A 16,085-nucleotide genomic window follows, 5' to 3' on the forward strand; every position below is an offset into this window, starting at 1 on the left:
AATTAGAGCAGTCTCTGTTCTCCTGGGTGAGAAGCAGGGGAGAGAAAGGAGTCCCACAGAGGCTCCCACGGGGCCGGTGTGACAGACCCACGTGGCCAAGGGACACTTCTAAGCAAAAATCATTAGCAGGCTCTCAGAGCTCACTGCTCCCCTCCTTCTCCTCCTCTCTCTTCTCCTCCAGACAAAGACCAGCCCACAGTGAGTTTAATCAAAAGCCATCTCAGACATTAACGTGCTGCTTTGGTATCTTTCCAGAAGCCAACTAAGAAAAGCATTAATGGGATTAATGAGATATACTCTTCATCATCAGTAGTGGAGGTAAAAAACAAACTTTTTTGTATATGATACATCCATGCACCTAGCAGGGTCTCAGTCTCAGGAACATGGGAAGAGAGCCTTCAAGCCCAAGGAGTTTCAAGAGATGTATTAGACCAGCAAGGAAACTAGAAGGCAGAAAACAAATGTTCATATAATTTTCTGACATTTTTTAGCTCTAGGCATGGTTTTTACAGAACTAGTATTAACTAGAACCAAACAGAACGCAAGGCAGGCTGGGATTTCTCTGTTCTTATTTAACAGCACTGCATTTCTAGGTGTCGTACAGTGAAGCGTCCACAGACAGCAGGCAGATGCTACTCTAAATCACAGACTGTCACTCAAGGATGGATCACTTCAAGTAACATTCATTCCCACTAATAATAAATTCCAGTGCTAGCCAGCCAAGAGATAAAGAGTGTTTAAGGGCTGCACAGATTTTTATCTACTTTTTTTTCCTAAAGCTTTAGGGAATCTGTCACCAAGATGAAAAAAGTTGCAGGTTAAATCCTGAAGATCCAATATTTTTCTACATTATATATATCCACGGTAGCTCATGCTAGAACAGCTCTTAGTTTGGATGGTGTTGAGGAAAGCCTTTCTCCATACATCATTAAAACTACTTATTGAAGAGTCATATCTTGATTAAACTGGGTATTTAAGCCTTTTCCATCCAAAAATCTCAGTCATTAAGCAGGAGAAAAAGCAAAAATTAAGAACTTGGGTGTCACTTATCTAAATGCAGACTTATTCAAATAAATATTTCCAAATTCTTGTACCAAATGCCTTTAATCCATATTCACTCAAAAAATTAATGCACATTGCAAGTCCTTACAACTGCTTTAAAATAAATCACGCAACATACTTGCATGCGTAATTATGACACTAAATTTGAAAGAGCATTTGAATTATTCTGAAGAGTCTAATTTAAAGGTTCTTCTATTACTTCTAGAAGCCACCTGGGAAAGAATTTAAACTCCTCAAATTGGTTTCACATCTTCGTACACAGCACTACAATTATCTTCCAAAATTATTTTTGCCCACTGGTTTCTTTTCACAGTAAGAATTTGAAACTACTGTTACACATAGACATACATTTACACATGGGGCTTGTGCGTGTAAAATGTGCATCTATATTCAGACATACGTATACGTACATATATCAACATAACATGTGTACCTATGTTTGGTCTTAAGTGCCAAGTATCCTTCCTTTAATTTGCAGATGACTAGAATATATTTTGCAACATCTTGTAAGGTTGTACGTGAAAGTGAATGACAATATAACTGTATCATAGACTAACAGACAGTTGAATATATGCAGAAAAATGTCATGGTATAACACCACATTCAAACTGAAACAGATTCCACATGTCTTTACTATACTTCTTCGTTTCCCATTCCTTTGTCAGTAACAAGAGGGCAAAATAACATTCACTCCATTTAGAAAATGAAACTACGAGTACAGACTTTTCCCAGAAAATCTATCACATTTGCCCATAATTCTAATATTCACTTTTACTTCTGATACATAATATTTTAATAATTAATGCCATCACCTGAGAAAAGAGATCATGAGAGGGTAATTATATACTCTTACGCAATCTCTTTTAAATCACAGAACAGGCAGTTGTTTTAAATACTGGAAGATGTAACACTCAAACACTCCCTAATCTGCTTTATTTTTCCCAGAATACAGACACATAGTTTCATGAACTAACACATTTATTGTTTGCAAAGTATTTTCAAGCATCTTCACTGGAAGTACTAAAACAGAGATTCCAGAATTGTGTCTCCAAGTTCCCAGAACACCAATGTCAGCTGCAGAGAGCATGCAATGCGGTTAATCATAAAAGGATAACACCTTGGAAAAGAGTTGCTGCAACATTAGATTGTTGCCTAGGAAACGGAATTGAGCCTCTTATCAGGCACTGCACCTCAATACAAAGATCACTAACGTGCTCTTCAGAGTACTGGAAAGCATCTGGCCAACAACTATTGTATTGATTTTGCCCAAATCTAATTTACAGCATATATGTAGGCTGTAAAGATGCAAATAACAATAAAGCATTTGCGTTTTTCACTTCTTAGCAAAAAGCCTGTAATGCTTATGGGGGTGAATATTCATCACATCAGTTATTTTTCTCTGCACTTAAATAATTCTCTCCCCATCATAACTGAACAGGAAATTAAACAGGTAAAAAAAATGTTTTGCCGTGTTATAATGTAATACACTATTCAATTCTATCACGTACTGAGTTCTGAACCACGAACAAAAATATCTCTGGGTCACCAAAATGTACTCTTTATTAATACAAAAATACATTTAAGGTTATAGATATTTTATGACAAAATACAGCTACAGAAGTTAAATTTTACCTAGAAATTAGGATTCACTGTATTTTTAAAAAGGCAGAAAACAGAGTAGGTAGGTATTTTACATATACGTTCTTCCTTTGCTACATTAGTAGTGCAATCCTTAGCTTCAGTGAGAAGGTACCTACAATAACTTACTCCAATAAACAAGAAGTTAAATATACTTTGACTATTTCAAAGTAATAATTAAATTGCCTGGAAAAGTTCTATTATGTTTGTCTTCTAAAAATAAAATCTCCACATTTATTTGACCAAAATAGAAGAAAGTAAATGCCCACTGTATCAAATACTACTAGTACTTCCTATAAGGCTGTAAGAACCTTGTTAACTTAGTTGAAGCATTTTGCTTCCAAATTTCCCAAGATTTTCAGGCTTGATACATGATCTTCATTTGCTCCTCGTATCACCTGGATGAACTGTATATTTGCACAAAGAAAGACTATCAATAATTATGAAAGTAACAGATGACATAACATAACCAAACAGAATTCCGCCCCCATAAACACATGTTGCATCTGTGCTGTTATGGCTTCCTCAACTCAAAAGCACTACAACAAAAAGGTACTAAGAGGGGAAAAAAATTACAATAAAAACCGTGGAACCATGTATATACAAGAAAGAATCAGACCGGGACTCTTACAGGGCTTCTTTAGAAGCATGAAAGAGGTCTGTAAAATTAAGACCGGCAGTCAAGAAGAAAAGCTGGCTCACCTCTCTAACACAAGGTCTGGCAAGCACCAAGTTATCAGTCAGGCAGCCAGTCCAAAACAAGAGTTTTGCGTGATTAAGCTTACTACAGAACACCGTAGAAGCCAGAAGCCTATGCGGGTTCAAAAACCAACCAGACAAAGCTGTGAGAAAACAGGGTGACAGGGGAGACACTGGAGATCCCATCTGCCTCAGCTGGCCCGACACTGCAAGACTGCTGACAGCTAGGGATGGGGTTATCACAGCAACTCTGTCCTGTCCTTGCGTTCTTCTCAGGCATCCGCAAACGGATCACTCTCAGACACGAGCCTTTGATCTGGCTTACTGGAGTCATTCTCATGTTACGTTAGAAGCCAAATCTGCGGAGTCAACACAACACAGTTTGGGAAACTGCTGTTTCCTTGAAGGAAGCAGTTTTCTTCTCACCAGTGTGCTTTCAATTATTCTCACAAACCCCAGACTATCCACACTCCCAGATATTTAAAATAAAGTTTTTGTATTACTGTTTCACTGACAAAAACTGAAAATGATCCAAATCTTGTTGTAGAGATAGCTATCAACTGCAGCGATTTCATACTATAAATCACTCTTCTGAAAAGTTATCTAAGATAAAGATTGTTTTCTGCCTTTACTGAGACAAAGATTTCAGTGTCTGTTAAGCTTGTATAAAACCTGACCATGCACAACAGTGACCTGCACACTCAGCATATTGCAGGGCTCGATGCTGGAGATGCTCACAAGACCAATTTCAGTTGAAGGCACTACTAATCAGCTTTTCTAAAAAGTACTTCTGGAACACACAGCTTCAGATGTCCATTGATGTTACATGTTTGATGGTCACCCAGAACCAGCAGTCCTTTACTTTTTTTAAATACAATTGCTACTGAGTACTGAAATGTAAATCTTGATTTTGCTCATGATCTCAAGCTACTCAAATACTGGAACAAAAAAAAAAATTAGTGTTTTCAAACTCTTCTCAAATAGTTCACACTTTAAAAACCCCATCAAAAACAGAAGAAATTAAAAAAGCTTTCCAGCCTTTAATGAAGTTGCTGTAATTTTAGGTTCTACACACCACTAAAATATAAATCAAAACAGCGTAAAACTCTGAAGCCTAGCACTGTTTGTAGCTAGAAACAGAGACTATTTAGAAATCAATATTCTACATGGCACAATACGCCTCCAGTTCCTTATGCTGCTTCAATACAAAACTAACCAGCCAAAGAAAAACCCTCTGCAACAAACCAGATTTAATTTCTGTAGCGCGCTACTGCAGTAGTTCTACAGCATCCTTGAAATACACTTTCAATGAATTTAGTTAGCAACTTGTCGTGAAAGATGCTTTGTATTCCTAAACTTTCAAATTTTGCTGATTTCTTAACTCTTAAATGCAAAAGTAGACACGTAAAGGAGAGGAAGCTTAACATTTTGACAGAGAATTTGAGATAGCTGGGCATGTGGGAACAAGATGCAAGATAATTCACACAAGTTTTCAAACAGGACATTAAGCTACAAACTTCTGTTAAAAATAGCCAGTGATGTAACTGCAGTGTTAATGTCCCAGTATCACTATCTGTTTTCAAGGACAGCAGCAAAATGAGTTGAGCAGTACAGTTAGCTCGTACTTCCTAGAACAACTGTTTCATACTCAGGCACATGTAGATCCACTAATTTGAGAATCAGTCTAGTAAACATTTCACACCAGAGTAACAGTTAGTACTTTTTTTTCATTCCATAAAAAGTTTAGACTACTAAAAGCTACTGTACACCTATTTAACAAGGGGTAGACCACACAGTCTTCTGAAACCACAGGCTTCAGCAGACATAAGGCTCCAATTAAAGTGGTCTGCAAATAAAACCTTCCATCTTTAGCACAAGCAAGGTAACACTTCTGTTCCAATGGAATTTTTAGATGACTGTCTTGGGGAGTGGTAAGCAACTATACAGTATGAAGCTAATTACTGAAAAGATATTCCTGGAACCTTCAGAAAAAATCCCAACCACCACCTAGAAATCAGTGATTGCATGACAAACTAATATTTACAGGTTAATATAAAATTATTTCAATTCCAACAACAGCAATAGGATGCCTACCAATATAATTAGCTCAGAAACCTTCAACAATGTTGCACTTCAGCTGCTAAGGGAGAAGAGTGGAAAAAAAAGTGTCCTTTGTTTTTTGGTCTTAAGAAAAATTAAGTTATATTTCACTTACCAGTTCCTATATAGGATTTAAAGCGTCCTGATAGTCTGTCAACAAAGGCACCTAGAACATCTAATCCCAGTAATGCTACCTGTTGAAACAAATGCATTAGATATAGAAAACAGATCAACACAGACTTCTTTAGCATATAAAGAAATTAGACATATATTAGACGTATTTATGCAAGCATGCTGAAAGACTGTATCTTAACCTAAAGTTCCAATGAGAAAGCTGATAATCCCTTGAGCTTTCACTAAGACAAAGTTATCAGAATACCTTCGGAACAGATCAAGGATGTTTACGTATACCAGAGCAGTTCAGATTTTTCAGTACTTGTCTTAAAACAGAAAGAAAATAAATATTAGAAATCCAATGTTTTAGCATTTTCAACTAAAAATTATTGCAATTCAAATTAATAATTAAAACTAACTAAGCCCCCAAACATAAGTACTAATACAGACTGTGAAAAAAAAAAAAAAAAGTACAGTTTAAGCAGCTTCCCAGATGCCAAGAGCCTATTTCAATCTGGATCCTTAGCTCATCCTCTCAGGTCATTACATCCTTTTCCAAACTCACAAAAGAAAACTGAGGGAAGCTAATACCATCTTCCCTGGCAGTTCAGACCACACCATTTGTCCACAGGTAAGCTTTATTTCTCCTCATTTGCTTTTGTTCAAAAAACTAAATTTAAAAAAAACAGAAAACAAAAGGGAGTTCAAAATACTACTGGGATTGTGAGGAAATTCCTATCTATGAACAGAGACTAGATGAGAGTACAGTATCTACTAATACAGAAACAAAAACATCATCAGAAATGATCAGTGAAACGAAATTATTTTAACAAGTCAGGACACTTTTTTTTACCCTTAACTATCCTGCATACTGTTCCAAGACTTCATTTCCTACAACAGTGCATTATGAACACCAGAACTTGCATTTTTCCATCCTGTCGTTAACTCCATTTGCTGCCTGCAAAGCTACAAATACCAAAGGAAGGATCTCCTGAAGCTTGGGCATTCATAACAGTTTCTCCTCCTCTTTTATTTTCTAGTAAGACACAAACTACAACTTTTTCCCCACAAAGACACGAGCGAAATTACTCCCCTCTATTAGCTGTTTATCTTCATAAAACTTAAATCACATTTTCTTGGACAACTCTGTTGCCTTGAGATCCTTATCGGTCACAGTTGGCTGCACTAGACAAGGCAAAAAAATGTTGACTGGCTCCGAATGCGAACACACATGGCCCACACACCTAGGATCACGGGAGCCTTGTTTCCACAGGGAACTAGACAAATAAGGTCTCCATATAAACTAGGATCTGAAGCACCCACATAATTAAGCAGGTTTTAATAAAGTCAGTATGAGTTCAATAGATCTCCTTTTAAATAGGAGGTACTAAACTTAGTTCCAAACTAGTACAACTTACTTGGAAACTTACAAAATTTAAGTGGATGGCATCACTAGCTTAAATTAATATATTGCCAAGAAGTGATTGCATCTGTGGTTTAGGATGAGAAAACAACACTATAATTCATAATATAGACAAAAAATACAAGTCAGCTTTTATGGTAATGTCAAGGCTTCACAAAAGCTCTTTCATGTTCTTTTCCAGACTGTCAAACTATATGAGACCTGAAACAAAATCTCGATCTAAAAAGTGATGCCTGAAAGAAACAAGAAATTAATTCTGGATATGGATTGTTTTAAAGTCTCACCTGAGTAAAAACAGTGCCCATAAGGAAGATGTGAACCTCCACATACATAAGGGTCAGAGGCTTGATAGCTACTAGAGAAATGGCTATTCATCCTACCATGACTATTTTTGCCAACAAAGAATCCGATCACCTATATTTCATTTGTGTAGGAGTACTCTATTTTGACCACGAGCGCCCACTGAGATAACACCTGCATATTGCATATTTTTGTATCCCTGACTATGAATGAGTAAAGTTTAATCACCTCTTATGATGCCAGTCACATTTACCTCAATTCTTTTCAAGCCGTTGTCAATATGGTGTTGACTCTTTGCAACTATAAAAGATTTTCTTAAGGATGCAGTAGCGGTTCTACGTCAATAATTAGCGTACAAAGGCCACTTCAGTAAAAAATATCAAATTTATCCTTACGAGTAGTTTTGTCTTGTCATGTTCTTATTGTATGAAAATACGTAGTTCAGAATTCACGGCATGAAATGAACCTTTCAAAAATTACCTAAATCAGATTAAGATTTGAAACCAACCCCGGTTTTAAGAAATGCAAAAATAACAAATGCTGGTATGAAATCCTCATCTCTAACAGCTACTAAACAAGAACCTTTACAGATAAGAGGTAAGGAAAGAGGTTATTGTGGTCTTAAAGGAGCAATCCTACCTACAACACAATGATGGCTATTCTTTAGCTAAAAGTCCTCTATAGTCTGCAACTTTGGAAAGATAACCAGTATGAAATGTCATGGTATCTGCAGAGTGAGAAAGTATTATATCGGTCCTAACATTTCTCTGCTTTGATACACAGTGTTCTGAGTTTCAGCATCTCCTGGCAGTATCATGCGTGCAGTGTTCAAGCAGCCCTTTGGAAGGGCTCAACAATCCTTAACAACTGACGTTGGGTCACATGAGCAGCATTCAAAAAAAAACAACCACAAGTTAAGGCAGAACTGTTATGTGCACCATGTACCCATGTGGGCTCTCCACTACCAACAGAAAAACCTCTCACCAACATCATGGCTCTATCCCCACTAGCTCCAACGAGGGATGTGTTTCTGCTGGGATTAAAATCATTGGATCGGTTTCCCACTCTGCATTCATTAAGCCTTTTGCCTGTTGCCTAGAAAGGGCCTTTGTATGTCAAGACTGATTCATCAGCTCACTATTGTTGAATGTATTTAAACACTGCTTTAAACAAATATGCAAATGAGCAACACACAGTAAACTGTTCGCCACCCAATGACCAAGGCTCAGTTTGTTCCGGGCTAACAATCCCAGAGCAGGGAGAGTCCTGAAACTGCAAACCCAGAACAAAGATAAGAGCCCGAGTGTCTGAGAGACCGAGAGATGACAGAGAGTGTGAGACTGGGGAGAGGGAGGACAACTTCCAGACAGACCCTCATCTATATACTGGGCATGACTTACATGGTGTAGAATAGACCATTGGCCAATTTGGGTCTCAATCCTAAACCTAAAGTGTAATCCTGGGCTGGTAACTGGGGCTGTGCTCCCTCCCAGCTTCTCCTGCCCCTGCAGACACGGGCACAGCAGAGAAGCTGGAAAGTCCTTGACTGTCCTGGCAGCAGCTCTGCCCATCAGTGTGTGATCAGCTTCTCCTCAGCACAAACCCAAACACAGCCTCACACTAGCTGCTGGGAAGAAAGTTAACTCTGTCCCAGCTGGAACCAGAACATCTTTAGACTCTGTTCTCCCTTGCAGAAGAAAATGCATTGCTGCAATCCTCCCACGCAGCATCAGCTGGGCAGCTGCCTCTGCTGACAGCAGCCAAAACCACAGTCCCAGCTGCTGAAGTTACCATGTGCATCATCTGTACTTCACCTACTCTGACAAGAAAGCATTATCTCCATTCTCTTGCTTCTTTCATATTCAAGGATAGAAATTACACACTTCCAAAGATGCGTACAATCTTTCTTTCTTTTTCTTTTTTACTGTATATCACATCACTTCTCACTGCAAGGAGAGGGGTTGCTGCTAATCTACCAAAGTCTTCAAGCTCAACAATTGAGTCACAAGCTCTTGAGCAAATGCAGAGCCTCTTTTGTCTAAAAATGCAAGTTTACTGACTTCAAAGCAGTGTTTTGCAACTCTAATTTGGACTACAAGCTCAGATTCTCCCGAGAGTATAAAATCTTTGCTACTGTTAAAACTCCACATCAGCTGCAACCCTCACTGTCTCAAAAGGGGTACAGACTCCCAAACTTCTTATGATAGTCTTCCTTTCATAATCCTTCTGTGATGGCCAACCACAAATCATTTCAGCATCACAGCACAAGTAATGATGCCACCAGAGGATCACTGAATGAATCACCCACATTTATCTGGAGACTGATGAGTGCAGTTCACCACTGAAAAGGCTTGGTTTCTTCAGAGGTCCTTCTCCACAGGCATAGATCTGGGAAGTCCTTGTTATTTTGACCTCTCTGGTATAGCAGCCAAAACAAGCAGGCATGGTGCTGTCATAAAGATTTATTAAAAAATAAAAGTTTCTGTTTCACTGCCCTTTCCCCATGACAAGAACTGTAGTATTTCTCACTCCTGCATTAATTAGGAAACATTTACCCCATTTTGAAGAGCACATTAGTGTAACACTCAAAATGGTTACTGGAAAAGCATTTACAACATTCTGCTATTTCAAAATCTCTTCTGATCATCAAACTGACTTGAGTTCAGACTGAAAGTGTGATCTCCAAATTGTTCTGTATCCTGTAGACAAAACAGGGATCAGTACTCTAAAGTGTGTCATGTACCACCTCCAGATTAATCCATTACAAGAACATCTTCAGTTTGCTTCACATGCACATCAAACATCTCTCCCTTGACCACTGTCATAAACTTTTCAGAGACATTGTTCCAAGGACAGTGGGCATAAACCAAAAGTAGATGATACAGCTACACCTGACATTTTAAGCCATTTTAGTTCCGAGATGGTCTGGCTTAAACTTTCTGTGCTGCACTGGAAAAAGGTTTGAAGGCAGAGCCTCTTTAAAAGCAGGGCTCTGTGGGAAGACAATGAGATGTATGGGATCTCTCTTTAGAATAAATACTTAAAAAAAAAAAAAAAAAAAAAGAGAGAAAATTGCACTTGAAAGCCTTTCTAAGCATGTTGATGGGGTAAAACAAATAAATGCTTTATTACAGGACTTAGTTCTTCCAAAAGAATATCATCCTTTTCATGCTCAAGGTCTCTTATTTTCTTTCCCATTTTTTTTTAACTGAAATTTTGTTAAACATACAGTGATTCCTCTTATTTGCTGCTTACTCCTATACCTGCACCAGCTCCTCTGCTGGAGGAGACAAGTATTCAGGCAGCTCAGTAGTAGCCCACTTTAGGAATCCAGTAGATGAACAGGAGAAAGCATCTTCTCAGGCAGATTTCTTCCCTGTGCAGCCTCCCAAACACTCGCATCAGAGCAACGAAGCCACGATGCAACATGAGAATTCAGGAGCCAGGGAAAGAAACTGCTTAAACCAGCAATGTCACTAAAAACACACGTTGAACCACGCATTGGTCACGTGTATCGGCTGCTGGGAATTCTCTTCTGAAGGATGCACCTCTCCTCTTGCACAGCGCACAGAGCTTGGGAAGTGTCTCTGTTCACACCCCAATCAACTGGAAAATAAATTCAACATCAACAAAAAGCGAATTGCCTCAAGAAGGAGAGGGAGAATGCCTGGCCACAGGAGAAGCAGAGCTGCTATTGCAACAGGGATGACAGTTAGGCTGGATTACACAAACTGAAACCACAAAACAATTGAGAACTTCCAATTCCACCTGTGGAGGAGATGCCTGAGAGTTTGCGACTATATAATCCACATTCCTAATTAAAGGCTAGACAAAATTAGTTTAATTAAATTTAAAATAATTAAAATTCTTTCAAGTATCCCTTCTCTTCTGGAGATTTGCTTGATTATTGGGCGAACATTCAATAGTTTATTTAACATTCTGTGAACAGAATATAAATAATACATGACAAAAATAGTAATTATTGCTCACGAAAGGATCAAATCATTGAGTTTGAAAACTAAAACTGGATTCACACAAGGACAGGTCGAACTGCATTCTCCTTACATAGGAGTAAGGAAAGAAGTTCCCACATAGCCAACATGAAACAACTGACTTCAATAAAGGAATAACGAAATTCAGCAAAGAGCTCAAAGTCAAATATTTCTCCTCCACCAAAGACATTTAAATCACCACTATTTGCTAACAAAGACTAAGGAAATATCAGGATCTATACAGTAACCAAAAAATAAAGGTTGAGCTGGGTTCTCTTTCATTCCATTTTTCTGTCCTGCAAGTTACAGTCCTGCAACTCATTACAGCATTTGCCTTTTGTGGAGCATGTGTTGGCTTGTGTTCAACTCCAGATGCAAAAACCCACACATTTTCTTCCTAAGGACTGCTGCTTAATCACATGCCCCACAACCTGCATTTGTGCGTTCAATTATTCTTACTGAAATGTAAGACTTCATTTTTTTGATTTCTGAGCTTCCCTTTTTTTTTTCCAGATCTAATTATCTCCACTTTGTTCAAATAATTTTAAATTCTAGGTTCCGCCTCACACACTTATGAATTTATAACTGCTGCTATCTCTTTGCAAAGACTTCAGACAAACATCCCAACTACTTGTCTTCAGTATTTGCAAAATTACAGTTCAAATCTTCCCTTCCTTTCTGGAAACTGAAAGCTCCTCCTGCTGGCCTTTTGTTGAACTAAAGACAAACCAAAATAAACACTTGCCAAACCAAGGAAACACAAATATGCAACAATAACATTACTGGTATTTTAGTATCTTTCGGTATTCGGTGTTGAGACAAAGAAAGCTAAGAAACATCTCACTCTACAGGAAGAATTGAATAAAAGATAACTTCAAGGATTTGCCTAAAACAAACAGATTATCCACACGATCAGAAACAGACAATGTGAAATCTGATTTTTTTTCTTTGCATACCAAACAATCTGCTGCACTGACATAAAAACACAGATTATTATTTTTCTACTGTAGTGGAAGAATAAAACAAGATAAAATATCAACTACAGAGGTAAAAAAAAATCCAAAAATGACTCTCGGTCACAAGTGTTACTGATTCCTCTTCTCACATAAAATCACCTAGAGAAAGTGTCAGAGTTTTAGTCACAGGTTTTTATTACTCCTGATCGGATGTGATTTGCATGAAGAACTGAAATGTGGCTTCATTGCTCAAAAAATAAATTTTAATAGGGTGATTCCCTTCTGGTGGGCTTAAAAAAAACCACAACATGTTAACAGCCAAGAGTAGACTTTCAAAGCCCTACTTGAACACTAGGTATTTCTCCTTCCCACAGTTCTTTAGCAGAAGTTCAAAGCAGATTTCCAGATTACTTGAGTCAGACACAGAACAGCTGGAGCCAGCAGAATGTACAAAGTTAGATAATCTTGTCATTATTTCAAGTGACTATTGAGTACAAGAGACATGCTAATTAAAATTCATGTATACATAGATGAGCATCCAGGTTAACCCAGTAAAGCCAGCAAATATCTATCAGTACTGATACCCTCAGAATGGGGAATTAATTTACTGCTTGAAGTTCACCCAGGAGTCTGAACTCAGCCATTAGCCCTCTTCCAGTTTTCTGAGATTGACAAAAATTTCAAAGTCTGAGGAAGACAAATACCAGCAGAATAATACCATCACACAACTCTTAACACTTTGCATCTAACTTACCTGCCCCTTAAGAAGATTTCAGAATTCACTGCCCTTTTCTTCCCCCCCTCCACTATTCTTCAGAGTCCTGGGAAAACAGCCTGTGTACTCCCCAGTGTTGCAAAGTTTCCAACAGTCTTTGGGAGCTCATTTATTACTGACTGCACAGACATCATACCTGAAGGCCCCATAATGCATCATTAAGGTCAACCTTCGAAGATGACTCATCTTTCTCTCTCTCTAGGTCACTCCACGTGTTCTCCAACCACCTTTCACTAGAACTCTGTGCCATTTGCAGAGGAGTCCACACATTCTTAATCCCACCTTTCTGCTTTATCAGTAACTCAAACTGGTAATTGCGTTTTCCACTTCAATGAGCTAGATGGACTCGGACATTTTCCTCTGTGCTCTCTTAGTTTGGAACTCTCAGACTGCTTATTAAACTATTATAAATAGCTGCAAACTTCAGAAAAGCAAAAGAACTATTTAGATGGCCAAAATCAACTTAATCCAACCTTGCTGATAACAAGCCCACACCTGTTCACTGAATACCTATTCTTTTTTTCCCCACTCATTATCAAGTCTGACAAATGAACCCTCCTATTCCCTCCAGACCCTCTTCCTTCTGGTTACGTGAGGCAGAAACTTTCTAGGGTGGCATTTCATAGAAAGGTTTCTCTTCTCATGCACAGCAGAGTGTTGAGCCTAGAGTTCCCAGATCACACATCTTCTCTTTCAGTACGCTCAGCAGAGTGCACTGCATGCAGGAACTGAGGCTCCACTCAATATGGCACATCCAGGGCAAGCTACATCATTATCCACACCGGTCACCTAGAGTGAAAATAACGCTCCCCCTCAAAACTTCCTCCAATATTCCCCCTATTCATCACTCCAATTCATCTAGCTCAGCAGTGCTGATAAATAAGTCAGCTGCCAGTCATTATCACTGCTCAATTAAACAGCCATGTCAACAGGGAGGGATTAATTACTTCGGGACTTTGAAGACCTGCAAGACCTTTAGCAAGCTATAAGAAGAAAGATGATAAGCAGAACTAAGTGCTCTGCAGATCCATTCCTCAGTAGAGGAAAGGCTAAGAAACAAATTATTAAAAATACAGTAAAAAAAAAAATTAATATTTTTCTTGAGAGTGTATGTAGGCCTGTGGTACTCATTACTTCTTATACCATTCAGGCCCTGAGTTTAATAACAAACTCAGTTCTAACATTTAAACATGTACCATCTAAGCTTGCATAAGATAAAATACACAAGTAATAAGCAAGACACAGTTTTCCAAAAGATTTTTAATTTTTGTTTTGAAGCTGCAGATGCTGGCAGTCACTACTGCAGCCAGGAACACTGAAACTGATCAGGAGCAAAACATCCAAGATCTTGTGCTACTGCAGTTAGTCCATCTCTATTACATGCTTTGAAATAGAATGTTGTAGGTACAAAGAGCCACCAGTAAGTGGACATGGAGAAGAGGTAAACAAAATATTTTAATTATTATGCAAGCTATTTTAAAAACTCTTCGAATTTATAATACCCTTAACCTCATCCTGCATGACTGAGGGTTGGGATTGTGGAGTGCTGCACATTCCTCCTTTGTCCTAAAAGGCAAGGAGTCCTGTCACCTCACATCAACAGCAAGCAGAATGGCTTGCATTCGGAAAAAGTATATCTTGAAAAGCAAACCTTAAGGATTAACTCCCAGATTTGTCAATTCAAAAGTGCAGAAGAAAACCTTTCGCATCATCCTGTTGAAATTAGTAGGCATCCCGCCCTCTTTCTACAAAAGGGTAAAGACCAGTCTAGGTTTCTCAGTACTCAACTATCACCAAAAACTGCACTCAGATTAGGAATTTAAAAACAAACTAAATTACACTTGTCCAACATATTTCCTCAAGCTAACTTGACCTTTAATGACAAATATGCTTGAAAAAAAATAAATCAGACGTGCAAATAGAATTAAGCCTTATTATTTTCAGACCTCCAACTTGGCAGTGCAAGGCGAGGCAGCGAGCGCAGAGGGAAGGGCGGATCTGCTCGGTACCGGCCCCGAGCTCAGCCCAAGACCGCCACCCGCCGACGGCAGCGCAGACGGGCCCGGCTCTGCACCGGGAGGAGGGAAAAAAAAAAAAAAAAAAGGAAAAAATTCCTAACGCGAATACGAATTGTCCTTGGTAGTAAGACTACGCCGTTAATTGTGTTACCGGCTGAGCAACGTCAGAAAAATGTGCAAATACTATATGTGTGCAGGAGTAATCGCTGTTTTCTCATAGCTCAGCCTAAAATGCACCAAAAAAAAAAAAAGCCAAACGTGAGTCATCTTGGGCTGCTGTGAAGATACTATATAACTTCCCACGTACAGGAAAGTCGCCTAAAGACGATATAAACAGTTTCAAACTTAAAATGTGAGCCCCAAGAAGCAAATTATTCATTAAAAGGTATACAACGCACGCGGCGTGATGCAAACCCGGTGAAGCAGCACTCTTCAGGGCCTACAGAAAATAATGGCAATCCCACGGAACGCTACACCCAAATACAGAGACCACGGAATGGGAGTGGTAGAGAAAAAAATAAATTTCAAAATCACCACCTATCTTGTTTCGGAATAAGAAACGCAAGCCGACTATGTAAAATAGTCACATGAGGGTTTTTTTTTTAATATTATGTGCAAAAATGTTTAACCAACAAGCAAAAACCCAAACATCACTGCCTCTTTTAGGACAGAGGAATAGAAACAAGAAAATGTTAACCAACCCGTCCTAAAATTTCAGAATTTCCCTTTGTGGGGAAAGGGATAAAAACTCCTATAAATGTTTTATTTCTGCTCGCATCTGATTAAAAAGTAACCCGGACCTCTGTACCTCCCTGCCATGATGAATCATGCTCTTCCTGTCCCAGCCTCACCTTGAAATTACTGGAGTTGACCCATCCTGTTAATTCATCGATCACTTTATCGAGGCGTTGCTGGTCCTGCTCCACATCTGGGGACTTCGCCGGGTCGCTCAGGTACTCCAGGAGCTCCTGGCCGACCTGCATCCTGCGGCCCACATCCTTCTGCTGG

General features: G+C 38.8%; 1 protein-coding gene across 1 annotated transcript in view; it reads right to left on the reverse strand.

Moving 5' to 3' along the window:
- The window catches only part of LOC104465288 (CLIP-associating protein 1-like), a gene marked incomplete at its 3' end in the record, with an annotated part of 31,208 nt that extends 15,130 nt beyond the window's left edge, over positions 1-16,078 (reverse strand). Inside the window, exons 1-2 of the mRNA XM_010078270.1 lie at positions 15,929-16,078; positions 5,615-5,693 (exon numbers count right to left, since the gene is read on the reverse strand). Of these exons, the coding sequence (XP_010076572.1) occupies positions 5,615-5,693; positions 15,929-16,060 (211 nt within the window). The remainder of the gene's footprint in view (positions 1-5,614; positions 5,694-15,928) is intronic.
- Positions 16,079-16,085: the final 7 nt, after the last annotated feature.

The sequence above is a fragment of the Pterocles gutturalis genome, unplaced genomic scaffold (genome assembly GCF_000699245.1).
Source record: "Pterocles gutturalis isolate BGI_N339 unplaced genomic scaffold, ASM69924v1 scaffold43538, whole genome shotgun sequence".
Taxonomy (NCBI): Eukaryota; Metazoa; Chordata; class Aves; order Pterocliformes; family Pteroclidae; genus Pterocles; species Pterocles gutturalis.